The 15990-nt window shown below is 33.6% G+C and overlaps 1 protein-coding gene across 2 annotated transcripts; it reads right to left on the bottom strand.

The window, feature by feature from the left end:
* Nucleotides 1–4607: 4607 nt before the first annotated feature.
* On the bottom strand, nt 4608–15849 carry LOC140443854 (putative E3 ubiquitin-protein ligase UBR7). Of its 2 annotated transcripts, none has more exons than XM_072535334.1 (4): nt 15551–15849; nt 12235–12652; nt 8897–9132; nt 4608–7568 (listed from the first exon to the last, which is right to left on the bottom strand). In XM_072535334.1, exons 1-4 carry the CDS (start codon nt 15713–15715, stop codon nt 7203–7205), a joined length of 1185 nt encoding a protein of 394 aa, XP_072391435.1. In that variant the 5' UTR covers nt 15716–15849; the 3' UTR covers nt 4608–7202. The 2 variants fall into 2 exon arrangements, with proteins under 2 accessions (XP_072391435.1, XP_072391436.1); XM_072535335.1 differs by having other exon boundaries at nt 12259–12652; nt 15551–15848.
* Nucleotides 15850–15990: the final 141 nt, after the last annotated feature.

The raw sequence follows: 15990 nt of genomic DNA, 5'->3' as shown, positions 1-15990 counted from the left end.
TTCGCGCACTTTTATTTGGTGCAACTTTTCGGCTGTCAGAATTTTTCAAATTTTCGTGGCAAACAACACATCTCAATCTTGAATTAGTTTGTTCCAAAGCATGATTTTCGGTGTTACCTTCGGGCTTATGTTCATTTATATCATCTGTTTCAATGCGTAACAATGAATAACATAGTTTTTCTTTGAAATCGGCTATGGACAATTTTTATGTGTAACTTCCTTCCAAAAAAACGTTTACAACTGCAGACCCCAATAATAATTCGATGGCAAGCTTTCTGTACCATTCCTCTGCGAAGACAGTGAGAATATGCTTTTATATGGTCAGAGAGGTCAATGTAAGATTTAGCTCCGTTATAATTGATTATTGCTTCGGGGTTTTCTACTGCACCACCTCTTTGCAAGACTTCTTTTGGATTATTTCTAAGGGTACTGAGCATAAGCACATCCCTCTTGTCACGCCATTTCATGACCATAATTTCGGAATCACTTTCTCTGGCATATATTTCTTTTGGTTTTAATTTTTTATGGACCACCTCTTTAGGATTATATTTTCGGTTGCTACGGAGGGTGCCCACAAGATGCGTCTTTCGTTCTAATAATTTGGTTGCCAAGGAGACACTTGTATAATAATTATCCGTATACAGTTCTCTACCAGAATCCAGAAGATCGTCCATTAGAGCAAACACTACATTTGAAGATGCTTGACTGCCATTTTCGGTATCCGCTCCACAATAAACTTGTACAGTTTTATACCGAACTTGTGCCTTTTATTTTTTATGTATTGCATAAATCGTACTCTACCACGAAATGGTACCATGGTCTCGTCAATGCAATTTTTTTACCAGGCGTTAACACTTTTTTAAAATTACTGTAAGGAGGGGAGTAATTTTGCGAAGTCTGTTGTCTGCAAAAGCATTATTATTATCGCTAAAATGCCACTTACTTAGCAATAACCCAAAACGGTTCCTCGACATGAGTCGGCTGATTTCATTTTGATATAATAATGATTTTTTCCAATACGATCGTATAGTAGGCAACTTACACAAGCCCATCCATAATAGGTTACCAATAAAACTTTCCATTTCCAGATGATCAGTTAGAGTCCGCTTTTTGATGCGCGATTTTTGTGTCAGTCCTTCTTTCGCCAAACACTGCTCGCCAAGAGCAGTGTTTGGCGAAACACTGCTGACGAAGTGTAATCACTTCGTCACAAACAAGTATCTTAAAAAAAACTATAGGGATCCCTAATTATATAATCTTCAAAGATTTGAGCTCTAACTCCTGTGTATTTTCCGTCAAAGTCAAAATGCTTAAAAGATTATCCGTTAACAGGGTTCCACTGTAAGTTATTCAAGTCAATTAGGTCATCTTGATGATTACTTCTATTTTCTGGGTCACTTTCAGCTCTGTACTGGGAAATTACATATTCAATAACATTGCTTACATTTTGTAAATTTGAATGGATATTATCTGACCCTGTTTGTGAGCTAATCGGCAAATCTCCAACATCACTAGAGGCAGATAAACTATTTGATTTGCTTGAATAGCTTTGATTTGCTCCGGAATCCATTGTAACATTTACTTCTTGACATAATTTATTTTTATAATTTTGGGACAAAAACTGCACTAACATCGCTATTTTCATCTTCCGCGTCACTCGAAGCTTGCGAACTAGGAGAGTAAGCATCAGACGAATACACATCACCTATTATTACAGAGTAACTTTCCTCATCCGACATTAGCTCATCCCACAACTGTAAAATGCGTTTCTGCCCTTTTTCGTAATCTTCCATTCACTTTACTACACTGCTATTCTCAAAAACTCCGTTCAACTAAGGAGCTATCGACAGACTGGCTTGCAAGAGTCTCTTGATGCTCGAGACGGTTACTTTGTCCTTGAATACCAGGCAGTGCATGGCATAAGGTATGTACCACATGGCCTCGTAGAAGCAATATAAATTCTTTGAGCCGCGTGGCACAAACCTTAGGCCACCAAAAAGTCTTTCAAAATTCACAAAAAAAAAGACAGATACCCAAAAATATTATTCAAATAGATTATAAAATACCTTAGCAAACAGAGACTATTACAAAAAAATGGTCCCAGGGACCAACAATTTTTATTGTATGGTGGCGCTTAAGGTGTTAATGCTTCCTTGACAACCAAAGACAGTGATTTAATTTTTTATAAAAAAAACCATGAAGATATGAATGCAGGTCGTTTCGAACATTGGTTTCAATACGTTCTGCAACGTGTTGAAGATAAGTGCGTCATCGTTATGGACAGGACAATGCATCATACCATAGTCATCGGAGTGAACAAATTTCCACTTCAAACAGGAAAGTCTGAAATACAACAATGGCTCCGGAAAAAAATATTCCGTACTATGATAGTGCAGTAAGGGTAGAGTTGATGTGTTTAATCAAACAACATCGCCCTAATCATATCGATTAAGTAGTGGATGGAATGGCCCGTGCTCGTGGTGTTACTCTTTTAAGACTTCCACCATAGCTTAAATTGCGAATTAAACCAGATTGAGCTAATTTGGGCACAAACAAGGTTTTATGTGCCACGTCATAATGTAACTTAAAATTGAAGATGTGAAGTGTCTGCTAAATACTGCTATTGATGAAGTTACACCATTAGCATGGCAGAATGATATTTCCCATGTACGGAAGGTCGAAAAAGGAATGTGGGAGTTAGATTTTTATGTTGAGACTATAATCGAATTCGCAGTGATTACGTTAACAGGCGACAACAGCAGTGATAGTGGGAGTAATGATAATCTCCCTTAAATAGACATATTAAGCTGTGAAAATTATTAAATGTAAGTAAAAAAAGCAAAAAATATTATATTATTATAGTTCTGATGAATCTAATTTCAAACGAATATTCTACAATTAGCGAATAGAGTCTACAATAACACGATCTATCATTTCTACTGTAAGTCTATCTGGGTAATTTCTAGGTGTATATCTTTCTGAGAGAAGTTAAAATTATACAATCGATTAAAAAATATTCCTTCTTTGTATTGTGTTTTAGGGTCCCACACAGCAGCAGCAACTTTAGAGTTAAATTTTTGAGGAATCTGTATAAATTTGGTGATATTTTGGACATAGTATTTCTATATCTGTATTAAATATAGAGTTCCTTAGATTCGCTGGGAAACTCGAATAGTCTCTCATGTAAATTGGCTGTATATTAGGAATACTATTTAGATATATTTGAAATATGGGTGATATTCTTGATGTGTATAATTTATTTTTAAATTGGCGCAAGTTGTGGGTTTCAACAAATAGTAAAGTAGGTTTTTTCTGCCAGTATTCACTCGTTAGATCAAGTATAAAAAGTTTTTGACACAGTTGTTTTAATTATAAACTTTTCGCATAGGTTTTTTTCTTATATGCAGTAGTGGTTCATTGCACTCTATACTCAAATTAGATGTCGGGGTGCTTATTAGAGCTCCGATACATAATCGAAGGCATTTATTTGATAACACTTCTACTTTTTTTAGGTGAGTTTTGGCTGATTGGTTGTAAAATATGCATCCGTAGTCTAAAATTGATCTTATATAATCATCTGTACATTATTAATGAAATATTAGAATCTACTCCCCAAGTTGTGACTTATTACTCGTAATACATTATAACCTTTTTCAGCTATTGTCACAACATATTCGATATGATCTTTCTAGCTCATTTTTCTATCTAGTATCATCCCCAAATACTTAACTTTAGGTTGAACTTTAAAATGTAAGTTTAGAATTTTTACTAACTTTGGAAGTTTTTGTTTTCTGGAAAATGTGCAAACTTGGGTTTTTTAACAGTTGTTAAATTTAACTAATAAAAGTCATCAAGTAAATAATTGTGTACATCATTTATCATGTTGCAACCATTTTCTACCTTCTCTTGGTCTACGTAAATACATATGTCATCTGCAAACTGTAGTACTTTACCTTGGTTACTATTTACTATGCTTTTACCTATATCCGAAGTGTAAATACTTAGCATAATACATTGGGCTTAGGATACTTCCTTGGGGTATCCCAATATTTGTTATTCTGAGGCCCACTATTTTGTTGTCAATTTGAATACAAAACTCTATTACTGTAGTTTATAAATTTTCCAGCACAGTATATCTGGGATTCCTTTTTTCTTCATTTGGTGATATAATATTAATAAACGTCTACAATAGTAGCCACGACTTATTTATTCTTAGAAAATGAGTTATAGACATCCCGTATCAAGTGTGATAAGTTTTCCATTGTTGAGTATGATTTCCTGAATCCAAATTGCGTTGTAGAGTGTAGGAAATTTTTCTCCAACCAAAATTCTAATCTTTGTTTATCATTATTTCTAATGTTTTTAAGATACATGACGATAGCGAAATGCCTCTGTATGAATCCGGACAATCTGCGGGTTTATGTTGTTTGAGAATTGGGACTATAATTATATTCTTTCCATGAGTTTTTGCATAGAATTGGTCTCCTCGATAGAAAAATCCACCCGTTTCTGAATTTTTGCTCCAAACATAACATTTATTTTGACGAAATTTGGAGGGTATAAATTTGTGTGGGACACCATGTATATTTAAATAACAAAGAATAACAGACATTGAAAAAATATATTTGAAATGGTTATTACACAAATAAGTTTATATGTAGAGCAGATACCTTTTACTGTATTAAATAAGATTTGGAAAAATACAACCAATTTCAGATATACAGATAAGATCCAAATAATAAATAGCTTAGTAATAATTATTTCGTTACAATGCCAAATTCTAAAAAATACATGTATCATGTACTGTATTTTCACATTTTTTATACCGACAACAAATTAAGTTATAAGCAACACTGAAATACTTTGCTGTGAGATAAAATATCAATAAAAAATCTAAACTACAGAGTACACTAAATACCAAAAAACCTTCAAAAGTACAAATAAGCAAAGTATTTCATTGTTTATTGTTATATACGTAACAAATGTAATACATAAAAGTTGCAGTCTACATAGAGATTTGTGTAGTAGCTTACAGCTGGATGCATGAAATAGAAAGTGACTAAATGAAATTTGAAAGATGGACGACAATAATTCAGTGCTGACACTGAATGATGCTAAAATGAGAAAGTATAGGTTGAGATCGTTGACATTATTATTACGTCACTTTTACCATCTACCGTAAGAATCATTGCAACAGGAATTACTTATCCGACAAAGTCCTCTCAGAAACCGCAGTTTAACTCCGTGTTTAAGGTGAAACCCAGGTTTCATTAGCATTTTCCAATGTGACCATCCATTCCTTATAGTTTCTCATAGAACAAGAATGTATCAGGAACGAATAAACAATAACCGCAATGTAGTAATTATCGAAAAAGTTTCAGCAGCGAAACCCACTTCAACTTCTAGTAAAACTGGCTTAAACGAGAAAAATAATTTTCCGCAGGACAATGCGCTTGTTCACAAAAATGTTTTGGCAATATAATAAATTGAGAAATCTGTACTAAAGTGCTGGGATTTCTCTCCATTCTCCAGATTTGGCTCCCTTCATTTTCAAAAATTGAAAACATTCCTCGCTATTAAGCTCTTTTCGTGTGATCAAGAAGATATTGTGACTGTACAACAGTGTTTAGTTTAGTTTTTATATAGTTTATGCTGCAGTGGCAACATCTCTTGTTTCAGAACGCTGTGTTTGAGTACTTACCACGGAAGTATCAATCCATTTAATAGTTTGTTATATATGTGGTGAAATAACATTTTCATCACAGATACATGATGAAAATATCGTTGTGGTATAACTGCTTATTATCATTATCATTAACTAGGGGACCAGAAGACTTGTTGAAAAGTTTGCTCAGTTATATTACCAGATTGGTTAAAAAATAAAAATTCGATCTACGATTTTTGCTGTTCCAATAATTTGGCGAGAATCTAAAAATCATATTGATGACTGAGCTACTTCTGCTTTACTTTAACCATTAAAACAGGGTTGTCAGTTCAATATCTGAACGGAAAAAGAAGAAGCAACCAAATCCTCCCCCTCTTATGACTGATTAAGTTAGCAGAACAGTAAGCATAACTTGGCGAACTCATTCATGGTCTTGACTTGTTACAGGAGAAGGCAGACAGCGGGATCTGCTCTCTTTTTTGAGAAATAAACAATCTTATTGTTTGTAAAGAAGTCAATTATTTAATAAATTTTGGACCATGATCCAACGGAATGGAGGTTATTCATAGACTCCTTTAAACTTATAGCAACCACCTTTCTTCTTAGTGTATTGATTATGCAGCCCACGTGAGGGGGATATATGATTTGAAAACACTCTTTAACTCAAATATGATGAACATAAATGGAAAATATATGGTGATCTGAAAGTCATTGTTGTTCTCTTAGAAATACGATTTTGCTACACAAAATACTGCTGCATGTGGGGCAGCAGAGCTACGAAATTATATAAAAGTAGACTGCCCTTCAAAGAACCTTAACCTTAACGAAAAGAATTGTTACTGAGTGTCCCATGAATCAAAAAGTTATTTTACTCCCACCCTTACATATTAAGCTGGTATTGATGAAAAATGTTGTCAAAGGAATAAATCGAGAAGGGCGTGCCTCTAAATATCTCAGAGGCAAATTTAGACTTAATTTAAAGTAGGTATTTTTGTAGAGCCACAAATTCGTCAACTTATGAAGCATCAAGCAGTTGACAAAGCTTGGAAAGGCAAAGAAATCTTAAAAAGAGCTATTCGTGGATTTTTAAGCAACAAAAGAGATGACAACTATCCTAATTTAGTGAAAGTATTACTGGACAAATTCAAACGATTTGGATGTAACATGTCTTTTAAAATCCACTTAATCCATTTCCACCTCAACTTTTTTCCCCTAGTTGTGGAGCTGTGTGTGATGAACATACGAGAAAGATTCCATCATAACATTTTAGTAATCGAAAAAAGTAACAATGTCGCTAGAACGAAGCCATGCTTGCAGGTTACTGCTGGTTTGTATGCAGAGACGTCATGCCATAACTATTGTATATTGTAAAAATTAAAGCTATTGAAATAATTTCGTTACTGTATTGGTTTTCTCAACATTTTTTTGTGGGGCAGTGTAATTAATGTACATAATAGTGATAATATTTTTGATTACTATGTAAGCTACTGCTATAATACACTGGAACTTTTGTATAATACATATTAAGTAAAACAAATTAACGGCAAAAATGGGAAACTTCAACTTGATCAACTCTTTGTTTTTTACGAGCGTTCATCTCATCAAAAAATTCTCGAATATCTTCTTCTCTAACTATTTTCTTGTTTTCCGCAAATTTTTTTAGGTACTCTCCCAGTCTCTCTTTTAGGTCGTTGTATCCGGCTATGCAGTCTATAAGTTGAACGCGATTCATTGAATTCATTTGTTGCTTAACATGATCATCAACTACTTCTTGAGCTTTAGCTTTACCTTTTTCTTCATATAAATGTACCGGATCTTCGGAATCTAGTAGAAAAGCGACGTCCTCGTTTTCGTACATTTTTAAACAGTCATCGCATGTACAAAGTTCTTTACGCCAATTCACCTGTAATGAAATTATACAAATGGGCAAAATACAAACGGGATGAGGCACTCCGGGAGTGACCGAGGAGGGGAGCATAGCTTTCTTATCGTCCACGCACGGAGCCATGGTTTTTAATTTAATTTATTTTATTGTATTAAGAAACACGCATGGCCATGTGCCTGCTTTTACTACTCCACGTGGTGTGTGATCGCGCGATTTCTCCTTACAGTCGTTTTTATTTTATCATACCTCTGCGCGCGATCCACAGTTCCGTCCGTAGCCTGCGATAAGAAAGCTATGCTTACCAAAACTGTAATACGTATATAGTTTGGATGTAAATTTAATACAAGATTTTAAAATTAAAATATATTTTACAAATCACGGATGAAGTCCACAACGGCAGCCACGGCGGAGAAGAATACCTTCGGTACGGTGTGGATGGCGAAAGTGGCAATCCCTTGATTTTAGGGATTGTATAATATCGCTCTCCAACCCGTCTAGACACCATGGTGTTTTAAGGCTAAAAAACCTCCTAACAGGAATATGGCGATATCTAAAACAAAAGGAATGGGTCGCCAGGTGGGTAGACCAAAAAGTCTACGAACTCAAAGAAGACATCAATGACTTAAAATGGGACATAATTGGTCTAGCAGAGGTAAAAAGAAAAGGGGAAGAGTGCATAACACTAGAGTCCGGTAACGCCCTATATTACAAAGGGCGAGAAGAACAAAGCCTAGATGGCGTAGGATTTCTCATTACCAAGATATATGCACATAAAGTAGAGCAATTCGTAGGAATATCTGAAAGAATTGCAATGATTAGGCTAATGTAAACGAGAACATCTCCCTCAAAATGATTCAAGTATACTTTCCAACCGCAGCACATCCCGATGAAGGGAGACGAATTTTATGAGAAAATTTCAGAACCTAGAACGAATTATCACAGCGTGTATACGATAATAATAGGAGACTTCCATGCTAAGATCGGACAATGACTTGAAAAAACCGAAAACTATATAGGACAATTCGGCTCTGGAGTTAGAAACGAGAGAGGAGAAACCTTGGTTAACTTCTTACAAGCCCACAAATACTATGCAATGAACACATTCTATAAAAAAAACCTCAAGGAAAGTGGACGTGGCTATCCCCAGACGCAAAAACTCGAAACGAAATAGATTACATACTGTGTAACAAAACAGATATCATACAGGACGTAACAGTAATAAATATGGCATCAGTAAGTAGCGATCACCGAATGGTTAGAGCCAAATTAGCGATAAAACATAACAAAAATGGAAATAAATTTAGAAAAACTTGGAATATAGACACATATACATAGATATTACTTACATTTGGCCAAAATTTAGCACAGACTTTTAGTGACTTCTGTTTTGGTTTTTTGCAATAACCAGCATTTTCATTTTCTGTTTGTTCTTCATCTGTCTTTATTTCATCACTTGGTTGTGTCGTATCAGATGTTACATCTACATTAGTTTCTTCACTAACACGAGTAGGCTTAACCATACTGTAGCTGTCATAATTCAGTAAGAATTCATGTTTAGTTACACAAGCTTCACAAATCATTTCTAAAAAAAACTTAAATTAAACCAATCATAAAAGTGATATGAACATCAGAAATATATCAATTAAATAAACACTTTGTGAAAATGTACTTTATAAGTACTCTAAACTGGTTTCCTAAATTATTACATTTTTTACTATTTGAAAACAACTATTTTGGTGGCTACCCCTATTATTTGAGTTAATTATTTGGAAAATGCAAATATTTAGTTTGGTTTGCGAATTGTAAGCAATAATTATTAATCTAATTAGAATTTGTAATATTTGTAATTAAGTGACTTTTTAGAGTTAAATAAAATTAGTTAAACCACGTTGTACTTCACTTAATCTCTGAACACACAAAAAAAACGTAACAAACTAATCAACAGTCAAGAAGTTTTGATTTACATAAATGAATATAACAATAATTACTTCGAAATGGGAATAACAGAATCCCTATAGAAATAAAAGGATAAAAAGGAAGAATAATGAAAACAACGAATACTGTTTTCAGTATTCTCTATTTCCATTTCATTGTATGTATAACAAAATGGGAATAAAAAAAATTGTAACATAAAGTAAAGCCATAAGAACAAAGTATATAGGAGACTATAACATCGAAAGCGTGAAAAATTTTACATACCTAGGTTCACTAGTTACCACAGATAACAATGTCAGTGAAGAAGTTAAGAGAAGAATACATATCGCTAATAAAACATATAATGGACTAATTAAACATCTAAGATCTAACAACATCACAAGAAACACCAAATGCAAAATATACAAGACCCTGATAAAACCGGTCCTTGTATATGGATCAGAGACATGGACACTATCGAAAAGCGATGAAAACCTATTAGGCACATTTGAACGAAAAATCCTTAGACACATATATAAGGGGGTAAAGGAAAATGACATATGGCGCAGAAGATATAACTTTGAACTGTACACAGCATACAACGAACCCGAGATCATAACATCCATAAAGATCGGACGTCTGCGCTGGATGGGCCATGTTGAACGAATGTTGGAGACTGAAACACCAAAACATATTATGAGACAAACACCAGTAGGAAGAAGGTCAAAGGGAAGACCCAAACTTAGATACATGGAACAAGTGGAACAAGATCTGAAAACACTTAAGATTACCAACTGGAAAAACAAAGCAAGGAACAGAACAGAATGGCGGAAAATCCTAGAACAAGCCAGGACCCAGAAAGGGTTGTCGAGCTACTGATGATGATGATAAGAACAAAGTAAAATCTTGAAAAAAAATTATTTAAAAATTCCTGTATAAAAGGTATGATGTTAACACACCCTATCATGCTATATCACAGAACGTTTTCGGATTTAATATTCCATCATCAGTGTTATCTGAATGTACATGTTTTGAGCCACTAAATACATGGGTACACTTTAAATGTTGTTAAATTAAATTTGAGTTACATTATTTGAATTTATAAACTAGGGTGTTTAAGTTATAACAGGAATAGAAAACATGGCAACGTAAGACTCCACTGGAGATTGCTAGTCCTGAGACAAAGTTTCTACAAGGACTTGTTAGGTAATAGCAACTCTAGCAAAATCTTGGTGTTTTAACTACTATCTAAAAAAAACTAAGATAAGAATATAAAGTACAGTAATCTAACAATATGTAATGTATGCAGTGAAACCTGGTTGTTACGCCAGAATATACAGAATATACAAAGATTTGAAAGATATAACAGAAAAATTAACGATATACAGTCGAACAAAAGCTAACAGCGATATGTCGAGAAGAAGAATGAATGGCTTTTATTATCGTTCATTATCGTTTAGGGCATATCGACAAATCTGCCGTTGCCGAATACGCTTTTGGGAGGCGGAGAACATCAGATACTGTTTGAAGAAATGCAGATGCTGGATAAAACATCACAGTACTACCCACGGTTATATCGGGAAGCGGTGGAAATATATATGCATCCAAATAATTTTAATCGGATAGAAGGACTAAGAATTAACAAAACATGGATACCGATAGTAAAATCGACAAACACCCTCCCGCAAATCACGAAAAAAGTAAAGCTACAAACGACGACACGCCCCCTCACGCCGAAACCAGTGGAGGGGAGGCGAGTAAAAAATATAAATATGACCTCCGTAGTACAACGCGGCGTCACTTTCAACTTACAAGCGAAATATGTACTAACATCTCCAGAAGATGTCAACCCCTAGTGTTGGCGAAACGTCGAGAACTAATCTCAGAAGAGAGCGGCCTAACAGCCCGAACAAACAGTTTAACAAGTTAAACGATGGCCGTGAAAGCTTAATGCACAAACGAGATTCCTAATAATCTTGCTAAAAAAGGAGGTAATGCTCTTTTATCGGATCAGTACCATTCTGTGGTATACCAAAAAGAGCACAGTGAAATTTGTTCGAAAATGGAAGAATGAACTTGAACTTATCGCAGCCTACTGGAAAAATATTCCAAGAAAAAAGTTATTATAGCCTTCTTTACTATTCTCTTCTAGGCCCTTTAACAACTCTTCCATCCACAACCTTTTTTGTGTCTGCAACATTGGTCTGCTACTTTCTTTTTCTTAGTATTCATTTCGATGATAAAAAAGCTGACGCAGGCGTGTCAGCTTTTTTACATAGACTTGGAAAAAGTCGTTATAGACACTAATGTAGACAGAAGGTGACCATATTTAATAGACCAGTCTAAATTTTAGCATATGCTGATGACATGAACATTGTAACATAACCAAGGCGAGAACCACGGAAATACTAACTGAGTAACAGCAGCAGAATGAATGGGATTATATATAAATCAAATTAATACTGACTAACAAAACACGAGAGCTCGCAATGTTGACACAGATCTTATTAACCCACGACCAAAAATTCGAAGCAGTCAAAGAGTTCATGTCTAGGGTCATCAGTTGACCCCAATACTAACACATCATAATTGCAAACAGGTATTGCATGGTATGTCAAAGTTCTTAGCTAAGAAACATCTCTCTCAAAAAAACTTGTATAAGACTGTATAGAATACTGATGGTCCCTGTTCTCACATTTGATAAAACTGATGAATCCTCTCTATCTATCTATCTATATTTATTTTATTTTTAATAATACTTTATACTAACCTTTATATTTTATTGAAGCCTTACCTGCGAAATTATTCGAAGGTACTTCAGTACCTAAATGTCTGGTATGATACCAATCTTCACAGATAATGCATTGTATCATCTCATCGGGTACTGGATCTTCCATATCAGGGAAAGGGCGGTGACAAACACAATACAACCCAGAAAAATTTTGATTGTAAGCATTCAGATCATTTACCAGGCTCTTATCAGTAAATAAGTTACATACAACATTGTTAAATTTACTATTACCACAATCACATCGGAAATTTCTCTTAGTATAAAGTTCAACTAGTTCATGTCCATCATGACAGTGATAACTGCAAGCCAAGCATACTCCAGCTCCTCTCTCTGGATCTTCTTTAGCTTCAGGAATACATGTGAGACACGAGTATAAAGCTTGTCTCTTGATGTAACCCTAAGAGATAAACAAAATTTTTAGGTACATAAAATTGTTTAAAATATTATATTTAAGTACAAGATAACAAGAACCCAAGATTAAGTAGCTATTTAAATTCCAGAAAACTAATACAAAAAACTAGTATGACAAAACACAATTTTGTTTGTGTGCAGTTCATACTGTAATGTTACCTATTTCAGGTGGTCCCTACATATGTATTTGATTGCTACAACTACACCAGGGAAATACATAAAAAAATACTATGTTTGGGACTTTCAATAATTCAGGTATCTGATAAATTTTTTAGTTAATACAGATCTGTAGAAAGAAATTCTACACATTTTCCGAAATTAATTCAGTGTTGTTTTTTTTTTGTTATTAATTATGAAACATGTTTTCTTACTATTTAAGGGGTAAGTATTTGAAATAAAATTCAAAAATTTTGTCTTTTAAAAAAGCTTCCAAATTGTGTATTTTATAGGTTAATGGTGTATTTTATGCTACATCTTAATGTATGTTTTGTGGTTTAGGATAAATCTTATCCAATAAAATGTGACACGTAAACAGTAACACATATATCTTGTCGAATCGAAATGAAATTCAATGTCAGAATGAAAAAGTGATGAGAGAAGCATCATTTTGCAAGATCTGATAGAACAAAACAAAACACATAAACTCATGTTCAGACAAGACATCCAATCTTGACTCTGTTCACAACTAGCTCCACTCCAGTTCCCTTCTTTTTGTTGCAATGCACCCACAATATTTTTGTGGAACTCATTAAAATATATAAAAGTTTTCTGTGTTTGTGGCAAGTGAAAAATAAAGACTAGAATCACTGTAAAACAAAATGTCGCATATGAGAAACTTATAAAATACAAAGAAATAGACATGATGGCAAATAAAAACACAGTTACAAAAAAAATAAACTGTTTGAGTTTCGGTTTTCAGTTATATCAGTTAATAAAAGATTTTAAAAAAGTGAGGGCATTAGTTGTCTCTTGAACTCTAGAAGAAGACATGCAAACCATCCTTGTGGTACTTCGACCTATTGGAATTTTTAAATGATCAAGATGTATCAAGAATGCCACAAGAAACTATACATGATAAGTCTCGGTAGATATCTGAGAGTTGCTGAGTCTTTTATGGGGTGTACTGTCTTTGTTTCATAATGGTTAATAGTAAAATTAAAGTTATGGACAAATTATATAGAGAGTTTACAACTGCGAATATAAGTGATAGAAATGTCAAATGGGAGGTTTTAAAGGCAAGAAACTATTAGGGACAAATTATACAAAGTGTTTAAAACTGCGAACATACGTGATAGACATACCAAATGGTAGGGTTTTAAAAGGGCAAAAAATGTGATAGTTAATATGTTAAAAGCAAAAACAGAAAAATATTATTTTGATAAAATCGATAGGTACAAAAATAAGTCTACTTATGTGGAAAACACTAAAAACATTAATTAAACATAAATAATAGTCGTCAAAAATCCCTTATCACATTGAACTTAAGGTTCAGAATCAGTTATGCATTCTGAATGTCAAAGTTGAAAGCGTGCATAAGTTTGGTTAGTATTTACAAACACATACAATACATTCATAAAAGATTAAACACCTTGAATTGATCCTACAAGATTTCTGTAAAAAAAAAAGATTTTAGCATCTCTAGACACCTCCCCCCCCCCTCCAAAAAAAGATAATACCAAATCTCAGTAAACACTCAAAATTTGTATAATAAACAACTTTTAATGTTTCCAGTGTCTTTTTTGGCACTCTTACAACTGGCACTGGACTGAAGTAATTTGCATCTCTTCCTCTTCTGGCGAGTTCACTGCTCACTGTTGTGAATGTGAATTACTGATTTCTCATCACTAGATTGTAAGACATATGAAGCAGCATCATTGCCAAAAGAAGTGAAATGATCATGGATATATTGTATAAGAGGGGGAACCTTGCGAAATTCACTGTTTGAGGTTAAAGGAATTGGAAATGGCTCAATTTTGGACTATTACTTAGGAATATATTGCTTGCTAAAACTATTATTTAGGAAATCTTGGATTAAGTGTAACAGGAATTGGGAGACATTATGAAGATGTAATCTGAATAGTAGCAGCTTGTAACAAGTGCTATCATATATTTTTTTAAAATATTGTACTCAAGATTTCTTGTTTAACCCTTAGTCTCTCATGCCGTTTAGACAGTTACTTCCCAACAGTACTTTAAAGTCTGCCTTATAAATTTTTACAATAAATTAAAAGTGTTGTTTATTGCAGACAATCTTTTCGAGTACCTACAAATCTTATTGTGTATTTAACACAAAATAGTTTGAACATTAGAAGTTTTAAACATCAGCTGATAACTACTGTTGTGAGTGCAATTTTATGTGGCAAGTATGATTAAATGTTATGCTTGGGATATAAGGGTACCAGAATTCCATGGTACGTGTCAGGAGACTAAGGGTTAAATATTTTATTTTAAAATAGTAAGCAGATGAATGATCAAACATTTGGTCTAAATCCAACTGAATCCAAATTGGTCTGTGTTGAAATTGACTGTATCACATGATGCAAAAATTAATAGCTAAATAGCAATCTTGATGGTCATGGTCAATAGTAGAAGCAAGAGCAACATAAAAAATGAAATCTTATGACGTACCCATGTATGGATAGACATATAGACCCTTTCCTGGTCAATAGTGTCTAATTTTGTAGGGGACCCTATGATTTACCTGTTTGTGTTAAGTTGCATTTAATGTAAAAATATATGTAATACCCTTAAAAAAAGTAAAATATTATGTATGTAAATTTTATTAATTGAAGACGGGTTCGCTAAAAAATATGCCGTCAAATACTAAACAAAGAGATTGTAAAGTATTTTATATATACTTAATAAATGTGATTTAGCAATTTACCTCAACATAGGAGCATGTTTTATCATTTGCGGCCCCAAGAACAGCAGCGGTGTTTTCGATCAGCTCGTTTTCAAATTCCAACACATCATTTAATGTTACTGTTACAGAATCGTTTTCAGTATCCATTTCTTCGTTAGTTGATTTATTTTCGTTCTCCTCTGACATATTGATTAATATAATTTTAACAAAATATGTGTATTAATATGTTAAATTTGTACAAAACCGGCAAAATATTATAATCTGTAGATTAAACACAAAACAATTTATAATGTCAAAATGGCGGGAATAATAATGAAAATGACATTGACAGCTTCTTCTTCATCTTTATGACGTAGAATCCTATTTATGATAATCATAGAATATTATATATTTCTTTGGGAATACACCACAATAATTTTATTACAACAATATTGTTTTTAACTTTTCGACTTCCAATTAAA

Source organism: Diabrotica undecimpunctata, chromosome 6 (assembly GCF_040954645.1).
Source record: "Diabrotica undecimpunctata isolate CICGRU chromosome 6, icDiaUnde3, whole genome shotgun sequence".
Classification (NCBI taxonomy): domain Eukaryota; kingdom Metazoa; phylum Arthropoda; class Insecta; order Coleoptera; family Chrysomelidae; genus Diabrotica; species Diabrotica undecimpunctata.
This window is presented reverse-complemented; position numbering and strand designations above follow the sequence as displayed.

Excerpts from the sequence above, each read along its gene's own strand:
- LOC140443854 (XM_072535334.1), bottom strand. The coding sequence starts at position 15,715 with ATGTCAGAGGAGAACGAAAATAAATCAACTAACGAAGAAATGGATACT. Across the intron at positions 9,133-12,234 it reads GGCTTCAATAAAATATAAAG|AAATGATTTGTGAAGCTTGT; the intron begins GTTAGTATAAAG and ends AGTTTTTTTTAG. Across the intron at positions 7,569-8,896 it reads GTGCTAAATTTTGGCCAAAT|GTGAATTGGCGTAAAGAACT; the intron begins GTAAGTAATATC and ends ATTTCATTACAG.